Source organism: Lepisma saccharinum, chromosome 27, assembly GCF_977018435.1.
Source record: "Lepisma saccharinum chromosome 27, izLepSacc3.1, whole genome shotgun sequence".
Taxonomy (NCBI): Eukaryota; Metazoa; Arthropoda; class Insecta; order Zygentoma; family Lepismatidae; genus Lepisma; species Lepisma saccharinum.
The window spans coordinates 37460328-37478435 of record NC_139255.1 but is presented as its reverse complement, the minus strand read 5'-3'; the positions used below and the strand labels follow the sequence as shown (position 1 = coordinate 37478435).

The window sequence follows — 18108 nt, the reverse complement described above, 5'->3', positions numbered from 1 at the left end:
TTCAGCCCCTTATCGTTACAAATAACAACTCTAGCGTTACATAAATAAAATCCCAAAATATTCTGACTTCCATTAGAAACTGAGACTGTAAACGGGCACTCAGCACACATAAGGACAAAAAACAGAACACACACAAAATTATACTGGCCATAGTACCAGTCGCCAGAGCCTCGTTCGTCTGCAAAATGCAGTCCAGGGTGTACTACGTGGAAGTGAGGTGCCTACGTGGAAGGTCACCCCTTACACCCCAGGAGGATTGGAGCTGACAAATATTAAGACCAAATGCAAATCCCTATTCCTGGCATGATCCTATACGCTATATGGCATTGAAGATTCCATTACATCATTATGGATACAGTTATGGACGGAGGAATTTCCACCCCAAAATCTGCCAGATCTACGCAGATTGAAAAAAGGACTGATATATCTACGAAGTTTGATGCAAGAATTCAGTTATGTGGTGCTTCCGCCAGAAGGTGAAGACGTAAAACTCTCTCAATACTTATATTCACTGTTTCTCAAACAGTTGCAGATACTGACTCACCGCACTGAAAAACATTTTCCCAATAACAGATGGCAAAATATTTGGAAAAATTTAAATAAGAAATTTCTGGATACATCAGTGTATAGTGTTTGGTAGAATGTAATACATGATATTATACCAACCAATGAACGCTTACATAATATCAAGAGACTAACAACTAATAAATGCCACATATGTGTAGAGATAGACACCACTGAGCATAGAATAGCAACATGTAATGGAGTGAAGGGAATTTGGAAATGCCTAACGACATATCTAGGACAAATATGTCGAACAGCAACTCAGTACTTTCAAACGTCCATGTGTACAAGACCAGATTTCAAATAATTTCCAGAAAAGAAAAACAATGCAGTAATTTGGTTAATAGCTAATACAATATATTATGTATTTTGTAAAAAGTATGAGAGCAATAGCATTTTTTTCACACTGTATTTAAAAAGAACTAGATGGAAAATGTTACAATATCCAAAAATGTATGAGTATTTTGGAAACTACCTCAGTGTTGTTTAGAAAACAATAATTGTATACTTATGGTGTGAAAGTGTAAACAGATATTTAATATATGCGTATGAAGAAATGTATATTTATATTACAGGTACAAATGTATGTTTACGCCAAAAAATCTTGTATCAGATAGCGAAAATGGGACTCTTACTACAGGGTGGCTCAATAAGTCACTTAACACCCCCAGTACAAGGCCACTGCAGCGCGCAACATGGAAATGGTGATGACCAATCGTTATCGGGCCAAGGGGGAACCACATTGACGCCACCCACACGGTCGGCGGCCATCTTGATGTCCGCCATCTTGAATTCAACTTCAGAATTTTAAATGGGAAGGGGGTCGTGCGACATATCAAAATGGGCTAGAATTTCACGAGAAATGCAATGGTGAAGGTTTTTTCGACGTATCTTTAACCAGTAAAAAGGTATGATTGAATTCTTGTACCAATTTGCTCCTTTTCGAGGTGTTAGAAAAATGCCTTAAAATTTGTTTAACGCTTCGGTAATGCATCGAGATCAAAGTGACGTCTATGGAGAGACGTTCGCATGCCATTGCACATTATTTTAATCGGATACATCCATGAAGAGCTGCGCATTATGAATGGTTGTCAAGAACAATTACAGTGTGACGCTTCCATTAAATGAAAAGTCCTTCACAGTGACAAGGCTAATGTTTATGTTCATAAGGAAGTTCATAAACAGAATATTCGATTATTTTTATCTGATAACCCATTTGCGACAGATCAAAGCTGAATGGTTAGTGTTGGTAAGTTAATGGTGTGTTGTGCTGTGTGGAACACGATTGGTTAGTCAATTTTCCATCAACGGAACCTTAAATGCTTAGGGCTACTTGGATTTGTTAAATAAACAGTTTTTTTCATCCTTGCTTATGGAAGAAGGTACTTTTTACAGAGTTTTTTCAATAGGGAAGAACACCAGAACACTTATGGGAACGTTATGAACCAGTTTTTGTCCAAAGTTAGTTATCAGATTACAAGGGTCACATATTCTGTTTATGAACTTCCTTATGAACATAAACATTAGCCTTGTCACTGTGAAGGACTTTTAATTCAATGGAAGCGTCACACTGTAAATTGTTCGCGACAACCATTCATAATGCATAGCTCTTCATGGATGTATCCGATTAAAATAATGTGCAATGGCATGCGAACGTCTCTCCATAGACGTCACTTTGATCTCGATGCATTACCGAAGCGCTAAACAAATGTTAAGGCATTTTTCTAACACCTCGAAAAGGAGCAAATTGGTACAAGAATTCAGTCATACCTTTTTACTGGTTAAAGATACGTCGAAAAAACCTTCACCATTGCATTTCTCGTGAAATTCTAGCTCATTTTGATATGTCGCACGACCCCCTTCCCATTTAAAATTCTGAAGTTGAATTCAAGATGGCGGACATCAAGATGGCCGCCGACCGTGTGGGTGGCGTCAATGTGGTTCCCCCTTGGCCCGATAACGATTGGTCATCACCATTTCCATGTTGCGCGCTGCAGTGGCCTTGTACTGGGGGTGTTAAGTGACTTATTGGGCCACCCTGTATATTACTTACTATGTTAAAAATTCTATACTATACTTTTAACAGAAATTATGTAAGTAAACAGACCTATTTTGTATATATGCTGATAAAATAAAAAATAAAAAAAGTCGGTAACTCGTCTGACTACCATGCTCAAGGTTCCCGGGTTCGATCCCCGGCCGGTTCAAATCCGGGAACTTTTCTAACGTTGGAAGGGTAAAGGTGGTCAGGGGCGTGATGCTGATCACATCACCCCCACTCACGACCGGATCAAGAAAGTGTGGGGTGTTACCCCCACACCCCCAATACGCCTTCATGGTGTGGTGCACTTTACCTTTTTTTCCCTTTACATACAGCTTTGAATGACAGTACTAAGGAAGATTGAGTTTTTGTTTCAAGTCCACTTTATGCACAGATAGGCTAATCTGGACTGGGCCTACATTTTGAAGTGGAACCTGAACCACTATGTACATCCACTGAGTATCGAACCCCGGGATCTATTGATTACAAGGCAATGGCATTACCACTACACCATTGGGGAGGCACCTCTAGAGATTTATATACACCATTACTTACAATAATGTACATAAAATATTTCTCAGGAACTTTACTTTTTATCAAATGGACCTACCATCATTATTTTTGTTATTCAATAAATATTCATTTTTTTACTTCTTTGACATTAATTTCCTTGTCATGACAGTTGTTTTTACACAAATTTTAGCAGTCTTAACTGCACGTAAGCTAGATGATAAATATTTGCTGTTTTATCTCTGATTTTATAGCATCTTTTTACTATTTATGTAATAACAATATTTTTTAGTCAAGAAACAAAGAACAAAATAGGTATTAATGTTGTCTTCTCTCCTTTTCTTAGTCTGTGGTTATATACAACAATACCCCATATGCATCAGAGAAATTAAGTAACTAATTAATTAATTTACTTATCGACCTATAATATTATTAAATAGAAACACTTTTATTATTATATTTCTGAGAAACTTGGCTCGGATTGGCTCCCCAAATTATATTTCTAGATACGTGCCTAGTGATGTGACGAGTTAGTGTGACTCGGTAACTAGCCCTTGTTATTTTATACTGGAATTATACAAGTATCGGTAATGGTAGGAATCGGTCATGGTATTGGCTCGGCTCTAATCAAAACTGATTCAATATGTGCTCCATTGAAATATTCAGTTTCTCATCATGAGTTAGGATGCCTCTCAGGCATTGTTGTTTAAATGACCTATATTGTTTTGGTTGCTTACATAGCTTTCCACAAACCCACACATACAGATTTTTTTTTTAATCGGTGGCACAACAGCCCTTGAGGTGCAGGGCCTAACTACTGACTGCTGGCTTCACTCACATGCCTCAGCAGAAGTGTGCGATCATTCAACCAATAACAGGGTGATAAGTGGTCAGCATGATGAACCCCCAGTTGTTGTAGGTTTCCATGACTGAGTTACGCTACTCATAGGCGTAACTTGGCGGGGGCAATAGGGATGGGCACTTGCCCCTCCAAAATTTTTGGATTTATTAAAATTTATAACCTGAGGAGATAAAGTAATAAAAAGTAATATTTGTAATTTCGCAAACGTCACAGTTATTTAGCAAATAATCTTGGATGCTCTTTTTATGGGATAGAAAACTTTTCGAGTCTCTACCCCCCAAAAAAAATTAATTTAATTAAGCCCCGTTTGATTCTGCCCTTCAAAATTAGGCCCAGTTTGATTCTGCCCTTCAAAATTAGGCCCAGTTTGATTCTGCCCTTCAAAATTAGGCCCAGTTTGATTCTGCCCCATGACGCTGCTCATTCGAAACTACTCAATTTCCTCATGGTGATGAGTGGTCATTGGTCCCATACACTGACTGAAATCTCAGGAGAAAAGTTGTTATGCCTGCCCCAGGAGATTCCAACCAGCACATGTCCTGTAGCCTGAGCCCAAAGCCTGATGCTGTGTGACACACACACAGAAAATGGGGGTCATTAACATTTTGAACAGTTGCCACTTTGATATAGGTTGATTGCTTTGCATGATGCACCATATATATCTTGTGGTGCAGCCAAACTGTTTATGCCTATGACTTCTTGAAATAATACACTTGGTTAAGATCTTCGGTTTCATTCAAATTAATGCTGTCAATAATATGCAGCCACAGTGTATTTCAAATTTTTAAATTCAAACATTATTTGCAGGTACAAAACATTTAAATGTGTTTAGGTGCTTGTGCAAAGTGTGTGCATGTTCATCCAATTAAATGACAGAAACAGGTAAAGTATCCAAAATATTCAAATCAAACATCAAAATCTTGAATCTGTCAAATGTGAAAATACAACAAGCTGTGCTGGATCAAATAAAAACATGCAGCATGATATTGAGAGTTCCTATTTTAAAAAATATAACATGTTTTAAACCGAGAGTTGTGGTGGGTCAGTTCGTAGGACATCTGCCAGCACGTGGTATATCTGGGTTTGAATCCCAGGGTGGCTGATTTAAGGTGAGAATAGTTCAACCTTGTCCCTCCATAAGTCTCTGGGTTATATAAACCTTTAATAAATGGATAAATAGTGAGTAAATGCATCTGGAGCATGGTGTTGATAACATCAGCCCCTAAAATGGCCAAGATCATTGCATCCTTCTGTGAGCACAAGAAACTTTACCTTACTTTTCCCTTACCATATCTCACGACCTGGTCCACACTAAACAGCATACAACACACACACTTAATCCATAATCATCAAGTGGCAAGTATCAATGTGAATCCCCTTTGATTTCAAAGAATGGAATTACAATTCATATGGTGGTTGTTGATAGAAGCTCCTATTTGTACACCCAATGGCAAAAGTAATAGTAGGCGAATTGTTGTTCATCATTTTCATTCAGTCGGTTTTCAACAATAAGATGATCATGAACCGATAAAAGAAGCCAATAAGCAGAGGACAACATATGCTTTGCATCAACAGAATTCCATTTCTTAAAACAGCACAGGATGTAGAATAAAAAGAACGAAAATAGCAATTGATAATTTGCCTACTAGTATCTTTGCCATTGGCAGTACATTAGAAAATATAAGCTTGTACATAATATACAGCTTATATATAGTACAGGCTTGTTAACAATGTTGCAAAGTACATTTCCAATTTAAATAGAAATTGGCTTAAAAATCACCAACGAACAATGAAATCTCTGTGTTAGATAAACATCTACCTTGTTATCGTGTTACCTTATTAGCATCATCCTATTAATAAATATAGCAGAAATATTACTTATAATTACTAATTCTGTCTTAAATCCTAAAGCACAAGAAGAATTCTGCAAGGCATATTAGGTTGTTTGTAATTTGTTAACATGTCAGTGCATTAAAATCAATAATATAAGTTGAAAAAGCCTGCTTCAAGCATCAAGCATGACTGCAATGAAGGGTAGTCTTTTGGTGCATGCTTGCTTTGCGTATAAACTTTTACATACCATAACTGAAATTGCCATATACTGGAATCAAGTAAGTTGGTGATGTATCCACATTCTTGACACAGTCTGTAATCCATTGGTAAAAATTCAAATAACAAAAGCCAATGAAATGACTTCTAACTATATTTAATGTACTTATACTGGCTGCAACAACAATTTATTTTAAAAAAACTTATGTATTTTCTTAGTGAATTTTCAATTTAGTGTGACTTACACAATATTATAACAAGTACAACATGTAGACATGTCCATTATATTAGTTCATAATGATAAATGATTGACAACAGTATCTCAAAATGTAAATTTTTTTCATCATAATATTTAAAAATATATCTTGTCAGGAGGTGACTGAGATTTATCACTGCAAGTGGTTGTGATTGTATCATATTTATTACCTATTATTATTATTTTGAATTAATAGAGATGTGAAAATAAAGCTGTATGTTTTGTTTTGGTATTATGTAGGACTGCACTACTACCTATGCCAATACTCTGACTAATTTCCACTCACACTCATTCCAACACTTAGAAGTATAAACAATTTACAGTAGTTAAGAATATTTATAAATTTGAACACTGTTTTAATTTGAACTAGAACATATTAATCTACACAAAATTTTGCTTTAACATATTAATAATTTTACGTAAGTTAATAATTTCATCACAAAATATATTTCTGCCCACAAAGTTGTTCCAAATATTACGAATATTGCATAATTTCCAGGATATTTAATCTCTGCTTGGAATTTTTAGACTCCATGAGACACTTGAACTCTCGAAACATATCTGCTGGTATCGTCATTAGTACCAATACTTTGTGACACTAATACCTAGTACGGTGAGATCATTCAATAAATACAATTTATTTCTGTTTGGTTTATAGCTTCAAATGTATTTCTTCCCATCGATTACAGAATCAAAATAAGATGCATTTGATGTAAGAAGAAATTGAAAGTTGGAAACAGTGAATATTATAGGTTGTTATGTGTATGAATTTCTGTTCACAGAAAATACAATTTTCCCACCCACTTTCTTATCATGTGACAATCATCCATCTTCATTCATCTATCCACCACAACTAGGACAGTTAAGCCACATATGAAATGAAATTACAAAAAAAAAAAGAACAGTCACTAACTTTTAAAGTATATATAAGAAAAAACTTTTAAATAATATCTCATTCCACATAACAATTAAAGACCCTAGCTGAATACCGAAAAGAAAGAATCAATGTTTGTTAATGATGAAGGTATAATTTTTATACCAAATATTAGCCGTATATCTTATTTACCTGTATTTCACATTGGAGACTGCTGTTTCAAAATGTTGATACACTAATATGATTGATTGATTTGATTTATTTTACTTTGCTTTTCTGCCACTTTTGGCTAATTGCAAAGATGAGGATGAGTGATGATATGATGAAATTGATAAAATGACACTCACCATGCCAGGTTTGGTACACTAATATGATTGACACAAGCCTTCCATCTGTCGCTATCCTGGGAAAGATCAATCCAGTCTTTTCCATCCTTACAGATTTCCTTTAGGTATCAACGTTATCCCTCCATCTTCATCTGGGCCTTCCTATAGGTCTCCCACCATCAGGTTTCCCAACAAGAATCCTCTAAACTCTTCTCTCCTCTCCCATTCATGCCACATGTCTGCCCATCTAAATCTTCTTGATTTAATTATTCTAATAATATCTGGGCATGAATACAAATTATGCAGTTCTAAATTATGCAACCTTCTCCACTCACCTGTCTCCGCTTCCCTTTTAGATCTGAATATTTTTCTAAGGATTCTATTTTCAAATACTCCTAATTTATGTTCCTCTTTCAATGCAAGGGACCAGGTTTCACATCCATGTAATACCGCAGGCAAAATTACCATTTTGTATATTTAAACTTCTAGTTTCTTAGATATTATACGAGAAGATAAAAGTTTATGAAGAGAAAAGTAACATGCATTTCCTGAATTAAGTCTGCTTTTTATTTCCTCTTTAATATTATTTTTGTTTGGTAATATTACTCCTAAGTACTTGAATTTAGAAACTGATTCAATTGAGTTGTTATCAATAAGTAGATTTTGATTATTACCTAACACTTGGTTTCAGCCTGTAAGCATATATTTAGTTTTCTCTTTGCTAACTTCCAAACTTATCTATTTAGCTGCTTTTAAAAATAACTTAGAAACAATTCATGTCATTTTTGTATGCATGAAGTCAAACAATATGGAAGCATGATATTATTTCAAAAAACTATTATGCTCTTCATAATAATAACCTGTGGCACAACAGCCATTGAGGGCCAAGGCCTACCTACTGACTGCCAACCTCACTCCACATGCCTCAGCAGAGGTGGGCGACAGTTACAGGGTGACATATGGTCAGCACAACGAACTCCAAGTCCTCATTGTAGGTCTCCGTGACCAGGTATAGCTCCCCAATTTCCTCACGATGGTTGGTGGGCACCCTCTCATACACTGACCGAAATCTCAGGAGAAAAGTTGTTACGCTTACCCCAGGAGACTCAAACCACTTAAACCCAAAGCCTGATGCCTTAGACCGCACAGTCATGGTGTGGGACATGAGTTCACAGAGCATACTAATTTAGAACTAAATGTCATCAGAATATCACAACAAGTGTAATCAGCATTCAGTAGAAATAACACCACAATTGTTGTTTTAACTAAGCTCATGTATCTGAACATTCAGGCTAACTTTGCGCCATTTTAACTTTTTAAACCCTTAAACAAGTTGACATGACTGTTACCTTGCAGTTGATCTTCCCTGTGGAACCTCTCAAGGCGATACTGCACTTTGCCCTCTAACTCGGAACCCAGCAAATGGCGTTGGCAGAAGTAGTGGAGCTGTTTGAGACATGGGTGATCGGGAGGATCTTTGAAGTCTTCTGGGTAGGAATCAAGCCACACGTGAAGAGCAAGGATAAATGTTCTATAAAAGAAAAAAATACAAATATAGAAACAAAATTTATGTACCCCCAATTTATACTAATTTCTAAATATAGTTCCCCTCCCCCCAAGTGGAATCTAAAAGGAGTTAAGTTTATACTCTACTGATACTGATCAAATTTTATCATTGCCATGTTCCTATTATGAACATCAAAATCCAAGTTTTGATTTGATCATTTCATTTTCCAAAATGTTATTAAAATATTACTGAGTCAATAAAGTTCTCTCTCATTTAATATTAGTAACCCATACTGTCGGGAAGTGGTCTGTTTGAGATTTTATTGCAGATGAGCTTAAATTTTCTACATTATAATTTTTTAATGCAAATTGTTATGGCATCCAATCTGCAAACTCTACAACTGAATTGCTGTTGTACCTTAAAATACTCATAATATGAGGGTTGTGCTTTAAAATAGAAATTCTTAAGTCAGCAAATGTCAAATATAATACGTTCTTGATTGTAGGGTATTTAAGGATAGAGCATGATAGCCGCTCCCAAACATGCCACTGGTCAGGGCATGAAAGAGGTACTTTAAAAAAAATTAAAAAATAAAAAGGCTATTGTCTGTATTTTAAACAAACAGTGGATACAATCTTTATTGAAAGTAGATTACAGGACAGACTACAATATGGCAGTTCCATAACTACATTTTCTTATACTAAATAAATAACAAACTATGATTCAATTTGGTGCAATGTATACAAATGATCAACAATAACACAAACACAAAGTGGAAGTGAAGAGTAATTCCAAACATCAGAAAATATTTACTTTTATAAAAACAAGACTTGTACTTTATAAAAGTGTATGAAAATGTATTACCTTTGAAATATAACAAATAATACTTTCTTGTAAAATATGACATACTTACTTCCTGTGTTGTTCTCTCAAGACTTCCGGTAAATCCAATTTATTGTTTGCTAACTGCTCATACCTGAAAGACAAATGAGTTATATTAATATTTTAACACAATACATGCAATTTACGTCAATATAATTTACCTATTATAGGGAGTAAGAAATGTTATATTTTTGTCATGAAGCAAATTTGTCTCTCTGCCTTGTCAGCTGTTATAGTGGCGTGTAGAAAGGGGGATTTGCATGGGCGTCCGGAAGGGGGGGGGCAAGGGGGGGCCATGCCCCCCCTGGAAAATGAATGTGTATCTAAAAATTATATATTTCACATATAATTTCATTTCAATCACAGTAATTTATGTTAATTATTATAAATTCGTTAAAGAAACATGATAATTTCAGACTGAAATAGTGTTTTTTGAGAAGGCATCACTATTTTGGAGGAAAATATGTGTCCTTTGCCCTCCCCTCGAAAAAAAAGTACCTTGCTTGCTCCTCCCTGGAAAAAATCCTGCGGATGTCCATGGGGATTTGGTGTAGTTTGACCTAACATTTCTAAAACACGGAATGCCAAATGCTGAAAACAAAAAGGTGGGAAATAGGAATGATTTCTAAAAGAAAGAAAACCACACCAACAGAATTTTGGTAGAGTAACATGTAACTGATGCTTACTTTTAAACGTAAAATCTTTTTTTTTTCATTTATGCATACTAACTACAAGGGTCGTTCAAGGTTGACCGGGATTTTCGTACGTAAAAAATCGATGAATAGCCGGATCATGATGAAACGTGCGGGTGACGTAATGTATTCCTTCGCGAGTAACTAGCGCCCGGCATGACGTATTTCGCGCATGCGCAGCAGTTGCAGCGAACATGGCGGCAAGCAGTGTCTGTGGCTGTGGAGCAGCGGTGTGTAATAAAATTTCTCGTGAAGGAGAAAGTGAAACCAGCTGAGATTTTCAGACGATTGCAAGCACAGTATGGTGAACAAACGATGTCGCGGACAAGAGTGTACGAATGGTGTGAGCAGTTTCGCGAAGGACGGGAGCTGGTGACAAATGAAGCGCATGGACACATTCGCCCGACTGCAGTCACACCAGTGAATATCGCACGTGTTGAGCAAATGATTCTTGAGAACCGGCGAGTAACAGTGCGGGATATTGCTGCCGAGGTGAATATCAGTGTCGGGAGTGTTGAGACAATCATTCACGACCACTTACGCTTCCGCAAAATCTGCGCAAGGTGGGTTCCCCGCCAGCTGACATTCGATCAAAAGTGGACACGCAGGACGGTCTGTGAACAGCTTGTGAATCGGTTTCGAGCAGAAGGTGATGATTTATTGCAATCCATCATCACGTGTGATGAAACATGGTTGCACAATTCAACCCCAGAGACCAAAAGACGCAGCATGGAGTGGCCGCATAAAGGTTCCCCGCCCCCAAGAAAAGCAAAACGCAGCCGTCCGCTGGAAAGATCATGGCAAGTGTCTTCTGGGACATGAAGGGCGTTATCCATGTGGATTTTCTGGACAAAGGGAGCACGATTAATGCCCAGTATTACTCCACATTGTTGAGTGGTGCTGTACGAAAGTCCATTCGTAAGAAAAGACCTGGGATGTTGTCTGGAAATGTAATTCTTCTCCATGACAATGCCCGCCCTTACACGGCCAATGTGACAACAACTCTGGCCGACATGCGCTGGGAAGTTCTGCCCCATCCCCCCTACAGTCCGGATTTAGCCCCCAGTGATTATCATTTGTTTGCACCCCTTAAAGACCATCTGGGAGGGAAGAAATTCACGACAGACGAAGCACTGCGGAGCGATGTCCTCCAGTGGGTACAACAACCAAGTTCTTTCTACGCCAAAGGAATTCGGGAGCTGCCAGAACGATGGCAACGGTGCCTCGGCGCGCACGGAGAATACTTTGAAAAACTGACATAGTTTGGTGTTTCTTCTGCTACCTATTTCCTCTGCAGAAATAAAAGTCCCAGTCAACCTTGAACGACCCTTGTATATGCTTGATAAGTTTTTTTGGGGGGGAGGGTTAAAGTTTGTTCTTTTTAAAGCTTACTCCACCAGTTTTGGTGCAGCTAGTGGCGTGCGCAGGGCAATTTTCGAAAGGGAAAATGCCCTCATTTCTTTCATAGTTCCATTTTCATTTTCTTGGAATCCTGAGTGAAGGGGGGCGTGAACCCAACCTTCCATCCCTGATAGGGAGAGGAGTTGGTTTTTCCATTGACCGAACTTTTCAAGAGAGAGAGAGAAAGATGGATGCGCAAAAATTAGCAAGGCAAGACAAACCCAATTACCTTTCCGTACCTTGATAAACAAATGAGGGGAAAAGAACATGGGTGTCGCCAGGAATTTTTGTTGAGGTCAGGCCGTTAACATAAAATTGAATATTTTTATTAAAATTAATAATAACTATAACAATTATTACAAACTAATACTAGCAGTAGTGGCGATTGGGTGCCAAAACTGGGGGCAAGGAGCTTACTTTCTTGGTAGATAAGGCTTAGCATTAAGAGGCCATAGAGCGGGGGCAAAAAGTGGCAAAAGTTGCCGCCCTAATAGCCGCCACTGGATTCTAACTATAAATTGTTTTGTCAAACTATTATTGTTATTATTATAACCTTGGTAGATTTGGTTTATTTTAATTCGCTTTTCTGCCACTTTTGGCTAATCGTGAAGATGAAAATGAGTGATGACTGATGATATAATGAAATTGATGAAGGGACGCTCACAATGAACACCCATGGATTCGAACCCGGGACCCCTGGTGTCCTAGCGCACTGTTATAAACACACAGCCACGGAGGCCGGTTGACTCTTCTCGAGGGTGAAGGCACGCAAATGTCCTCTCTTCGACGTAGTTCAGGGCCTCCCCGATGGCGCAGTGGTAGCGTCGTCGCCTTGTAATCAAGGGGTCTCGATACCCGGTGGAGGCACATGGCACAGTGGTTCGGATCTCACTTTAAACTGTAGGTCCAGTCCCGATTAGCCTTACTGTGCATAAAGTGTACAAAACACCAAATCAACCAATCGACGTAGTTCACCCTAGACTGTGTCTTGCATGCTTACGAGGCTCTGGTGTCCGGAACTGCACCAGTGTTTGGAAGTAACTAGTTACAAGTAACAGTTACTTCTTTTTAAGAAATGTAACTGTAACAAGTTACTTTTAAAACAATTAGCTGTAACAGAGTTACTTTTTCCAATAGAAGTAACGTTTCAACAGTTCCAGGCATTTCAGTGACAGGTTTATCGCATGTTTCATCTGTTGTTTGGTAGTCCTCAATTCTAAAGCGATATGCATACCTTGGAAGAGTGGTGAATTTCCCAGAAGCAGGAAGATTCTATTAGGAGGAGGATTCTATCCTATTGCAGTCAGTTGTGTGCTGTGAAGTGTGTCTAGTTTCTGTAGTTTGTTCATCTGTGGCCTCATAATTCTCATAATTGTACCCCTTGTGTAAGCAGCATCCGATACATTTTTATTCTTTTTTATTACAATTAGTAATCGATTTGTGTAATTTGTTTGCAAAAAAATTTCCAGTGGAAAGTAACTGAAACTGAGTTACTTTTTAAAATGAGTAACTGTAACTCTGATACTTCTTTAAGCAAGTAACTGTAACTGTAATTAGTTACCTTTTAAAAAGTAACTTTCCAAACACTGAACTGCACTCGGGATAATCATATGTAGAAATGTGTCGTGCCGTGTGTGTTTGTGATTGTCCAATCATCCATCTCATCATATAATCATTCATTCTTATCGTCGGGATTAGCCAAAAGTAGCATAAAAACAACGTAAAATAACCTATTTTTTGTCTCTCTTTAATTCTTCTTTTTTTCGAAAGAAAGGAAGGAAGGAATAAAAAGGAAGAAGGACGGAGAGAGACACACACACACACTATATATATATATATATATATATATATATATATATATCTTGCGCTACGACGTCAGGGGTCTCGGGTTCGAATCCTGGCCTGGGCATGGATGTTTGTGAGTGTTCAATTATCAATATCATCACTCATCTCCATCTTCGCAAATTAGCCAAAAGTGGCACAAAAGGCGAACTAAAATAGAGCAAATCAATCTACCCCTCTCTCTTGACACTAACACACACACATCTCTCTCAATCAATCGACTTTTCTACTCGACACACCAGATTACTGAATATCCAATGGGCTATTTTTCTGATTTTTTTTTACACTTCACACCAATAACACATTTAAATGTATGGTTATGCTACTTGGCTCATTTAAACAATTTATCCTTGAATTTTGATCTGTTTCGGATATTCTGCCAGAATGCCAGTTACTTGTACTTTATTTCTGTTATTGACTATCTTCAACACAACAAGTCGATTGCCGGTCTCCGTGGCGGAGAGGTTAGTACAACGCGCTACAACGCCAAGGATCCCGAGTTCGAATCCCGAGATGAGTGTTTTTCGTGAGTGTCCCAGGGCCTCCCCTATGGTGCAGTGGTAGCGTCGTTGCCTTGCAATGTCCGGTGGAGGCACATAGTGTTTCGGATTCCACTTTAAACTGTAGGTCCAGTCCGGATTAGCCTTTCTGTGCATAAAGTGGACTTCAAACAACAATTCAATCGTGAGTGCCCCTTTATCGATTCCATCACTCATCCCCCCCCTTCTCTCTCTCCCCCCCTCTCTGTCGGAGTTCATGTTTCTGTAAGTTTTCTTCCTAATCCCCCGTGCACACGTAAACACCGCGAGTCCTTGTTGTTTACCCAATGTCAGCTGGTGCTGTCTCGATGTGTGCCGCCCGCCGGCCGGTTTCACATTCCGGAACCGCGTCACGTACTCTGCCAAAGCTTGAGGTCATCTCCCGGAAACAACGGCTCACGTGACCCACATACCACCACGTCACAGCACGCCTTCTAATGCTAAAAATCACGCCGTTTGAACAACCACAGAACGACTTCTCTCTTTGTCGATGGAAATGTTTGAGCGGGCAAGAAACAGTTGTACGCTTTTTCTGAATATTTTCTCCCAACTTGCGTGCGTGTGTGCGCAGTGCTTTTGAGTCCTCGTGAACCCCCAATTCAAAATCTCCCTACTTGAACATGTATTTGCATCTTGCTTATTTTTTGTCGCCTCTTTACCTCCCTAGATTAATCGTGACGATTAAGATGAAAGGAACAAACAAGCATAATTAGCATGCTGTTGTGGTACCCAGGACGAGGTTGATGCACTCTTGGTGTGATTACAAGGATATAAGTTAAATTTTGCAGTGTCAGAGGCAGATAGGCAAACCGAAATGTGTACTACGTACAGTCACCGCCAATAATAATGGGACAATTACATCCTGAAATAAACACTTTACTGCAATGTGTTGTGTGTTGCCTAAGTGCACGGCGATGAGCCACTCCAATAGCAACCTTTCAATAGCAAGTTAGCCCATCACCGTAGATATAGGCGTTTCACCTACGTCACAAACTGTTGCATTGTGGGATCGAGCAGCCATGATTGTGGCAGGTTCTTGTAAACATTCGGAATTCAAGCGGGTGGTAGATGGAAAGGATAATTCTAAATGCGATCTGAAATATGTCTCATGTATAGTTCATACATTTAGAACGAGAATTATTTGCTGACACATTCTAAGGCCGTGTCCGAAAGGTACAAGATCATACTTAAAGGGAGCATCCTCTTGCAGTGCGGTCTTGAAGTCGTGGACTGGAAGTGAAAGTCTTTCGAATTGCACTTCGACTGCAGCGCCAAATACGATCAGTACATAAAACTGAGGACACGTTGTTTTCCCTACGTTTTAAACACTTGTTTTTCACCATAGGTATCACATATAATTTTCAAATGTTCTTACACATACATTTCCACACATTAGAAGCACTTTAACCAACAACTTGGCTGCTGACCCACAACGTATATTTAACCCGTGTTGCTGGCTTTCTATCTCCGCGATTTTAAACAAATGAACAACGAGTGTGGATATCACGTGACCTAGTCACCAACCATCTGTGCTGCGAGCTGCGCGCTTCTGTTCTTGGCGCTTTCGAACTGTACTAGGTGACGTCACTTCCGTCAAGACCATACTTGAAGTATGTACCTTGTACCTTTCGGTCAGAGCCTAAGCATTACAGGAATAAAATACATATGAGAATAAAACAAAAATAAATGATTCACAAATCAACAGGCAAGTAATAATAATACCACCACCAAACCAAAACGTGGCGCATTAGTCTTTGATTTTACAGAATGAAACATTTTATTTGTGAGTTCCAGTACGCGAGATTCTGCTAACCGAAAAATTAAAAAAATGAACGAAGGCCTTTGCGCTTGGACGAAGTTGCTTGAGACTGACAGAGCAAAAATGATACATCATTCTTACACTTGAAATATCTGATTTCGTGCTGGAAGAGGGCAACAATAAACTTCTAATTTCGTTGTTTGCATGGAAATATGAAATAGCATCCAACATAATTAGTCACGGGCTTTGTTACATCCGGATTTACCAAAGCAAGTAAGTTCATGCAAGAAACATGAATTTGCACTTGGACTGCAACGTCAAAGAGAAAAATATACATTTTATTGCTTTGTAAGGGTAGATTTTATAACTTTGCATATTACATAAATTCTGGTAAACTTTGTAAAGCGCGTTATGGCTTACTTCGCACGTCACAAATATTCCCGGACGATATGGCCTATTGCAGAGATCATCAAACTACAAGAGATGATACTCGGCTACTTTCCATATTTAAAAATGCATGGGGAGCTACCAGGTGATTTTTATGATAATTTCTTGGGTTATAAATTTTAACGTGTATTGAAATTATTATTTTTGTAGACAAATGAATGGGGGAATTGCAAAATGTCGCGTTAGGGTTATACTTGCAAGATCTAAACTTTAGAAAATTTTAGATTGATCGTTGGCTAAAGTTAGGTAGGTCTAACGAGTTAATTTATGGTGCCTCGAGCTGTTTCGTAAGTCAGTCACTACACCAAAAGTTATCATTATAGATCTTATAGTTTCTGAAATGCTCCTTATGACGATAAAATTGTCTTCAATTTTTATTGGAAAACCAGCAAAACAGTCACAATACCGCTTGCTTCATAATTCATAAGAAATTACTGGTGTTCCCTGGTGTGCGATTCCAACAAATCAAATTGCAACAAGACCACAACTAGCCAAGGTACAGTGGGACCCATGAGTATTACCGTGCAAACTGTCCATCACCATGTTCGTGCACTTTATTTAACCTAATAAGAGCTTCAAGAGTTAAAGAAAACTTAAAACAAGCTGTTGAAAACTTCTGCAGCAGCATACATAAAAATCCATTGCTTAAAAACATAGGATGTAAGAGAAAAATTACTGAAAATAGTCATGGACAATTTGCACGGTAATACTCATGGATCCCACTGTACCACAAAGTGAATGTTTCACATCTCTTGGTTATTTTTATTACTTTTCTCTTTAATACTATCATTTTTATTTTACCATAAAATAATGCCACTATTAGTATTATATGTAACTTTTTTCTGCTTATATTATTGTCATTATTATTAATTTTTAATTAATTAATTACAGAATATATGTATATATATATACACACATCCATACATACACACACACACACATTCTGCACTTTTTATGTATTATCATTTTCATGTATTTTTATTTGTATTTTATTACTCTTATTTTATTCCCTTTTATCATTATCATTTTTACCTTAAAAATATCATAATTAGTATTAATGTTAACTTTCTTTGGGTTTGTATTATTGTCACTTTTTATTAATTATACACACACACATATATTTATATATATATATATATATATATATATATATATATATATCTTAAAGGTATTATCATTCTTCATGTAATTTTTTTTAATTCACTTTGTCACTTTCTTATGGACAAGAATTGGTTGTAAGAGAGGCCGAAACACGTCAGCTTTAATAAAAACTATTATTACTATTATTTTTGTTGTTGCTGTGTTTTACTGTAGGCCTCCCTGAGGGCGTGGGCTTTCGCGTTGGATCCCCGTTACACTGTAAGTCCATTCTCGGCCAGCTTATCTGAGCATAAAGTGGACAACTCTAATATTAATACCACATTATCCTCTCGATTTCGGCGCTCCGTTCCTCCGTCACAACTGAAAGCAAAAGCTGAACTTTCTTACGATGAATAACAAGGGCCAAAAACGCTGTCGGCGTGAAAATAGGAAAACGCAGACACACGACAACACTTT

General features: G+C 37.7%; 1 protein-coding gene across 2 annotated transcripts in view; it reads right to left on the bottom strand.

Moving 5' to 3' along the window:
* Rgl (Ral guanine nucleotide dissociation stimulator-like) overlaps positions 1 to 18108 on the bottom strand; it is a 262557-nt gene that overhangs the window by 60126 nt on the left and 184323 nt on the right. The window contains exons 4-6 of one of the 2 annotated variants that reach the window (XM_083113546.1): positions 9903 to 9965; positions 8832 to 9013; positions 6058 to 6123 (exon numbers count right to left, since the gene is read on the bottom strand). In XM_083113546.1, coding sequence (XP_082969672.1) covers positions 6058 to 6123; positions 8832 to 9013; positions 9903 to 9965 — 311 coding nt within the window. The remainder of the gene's footprint in view (positions 1 to 6057; positions 6124 to 8831; positions 9014 to 9902; positions 9966 to 18108) is intronic. The other variant, XM_083113547.1, reaches the window with a different exon arrangement.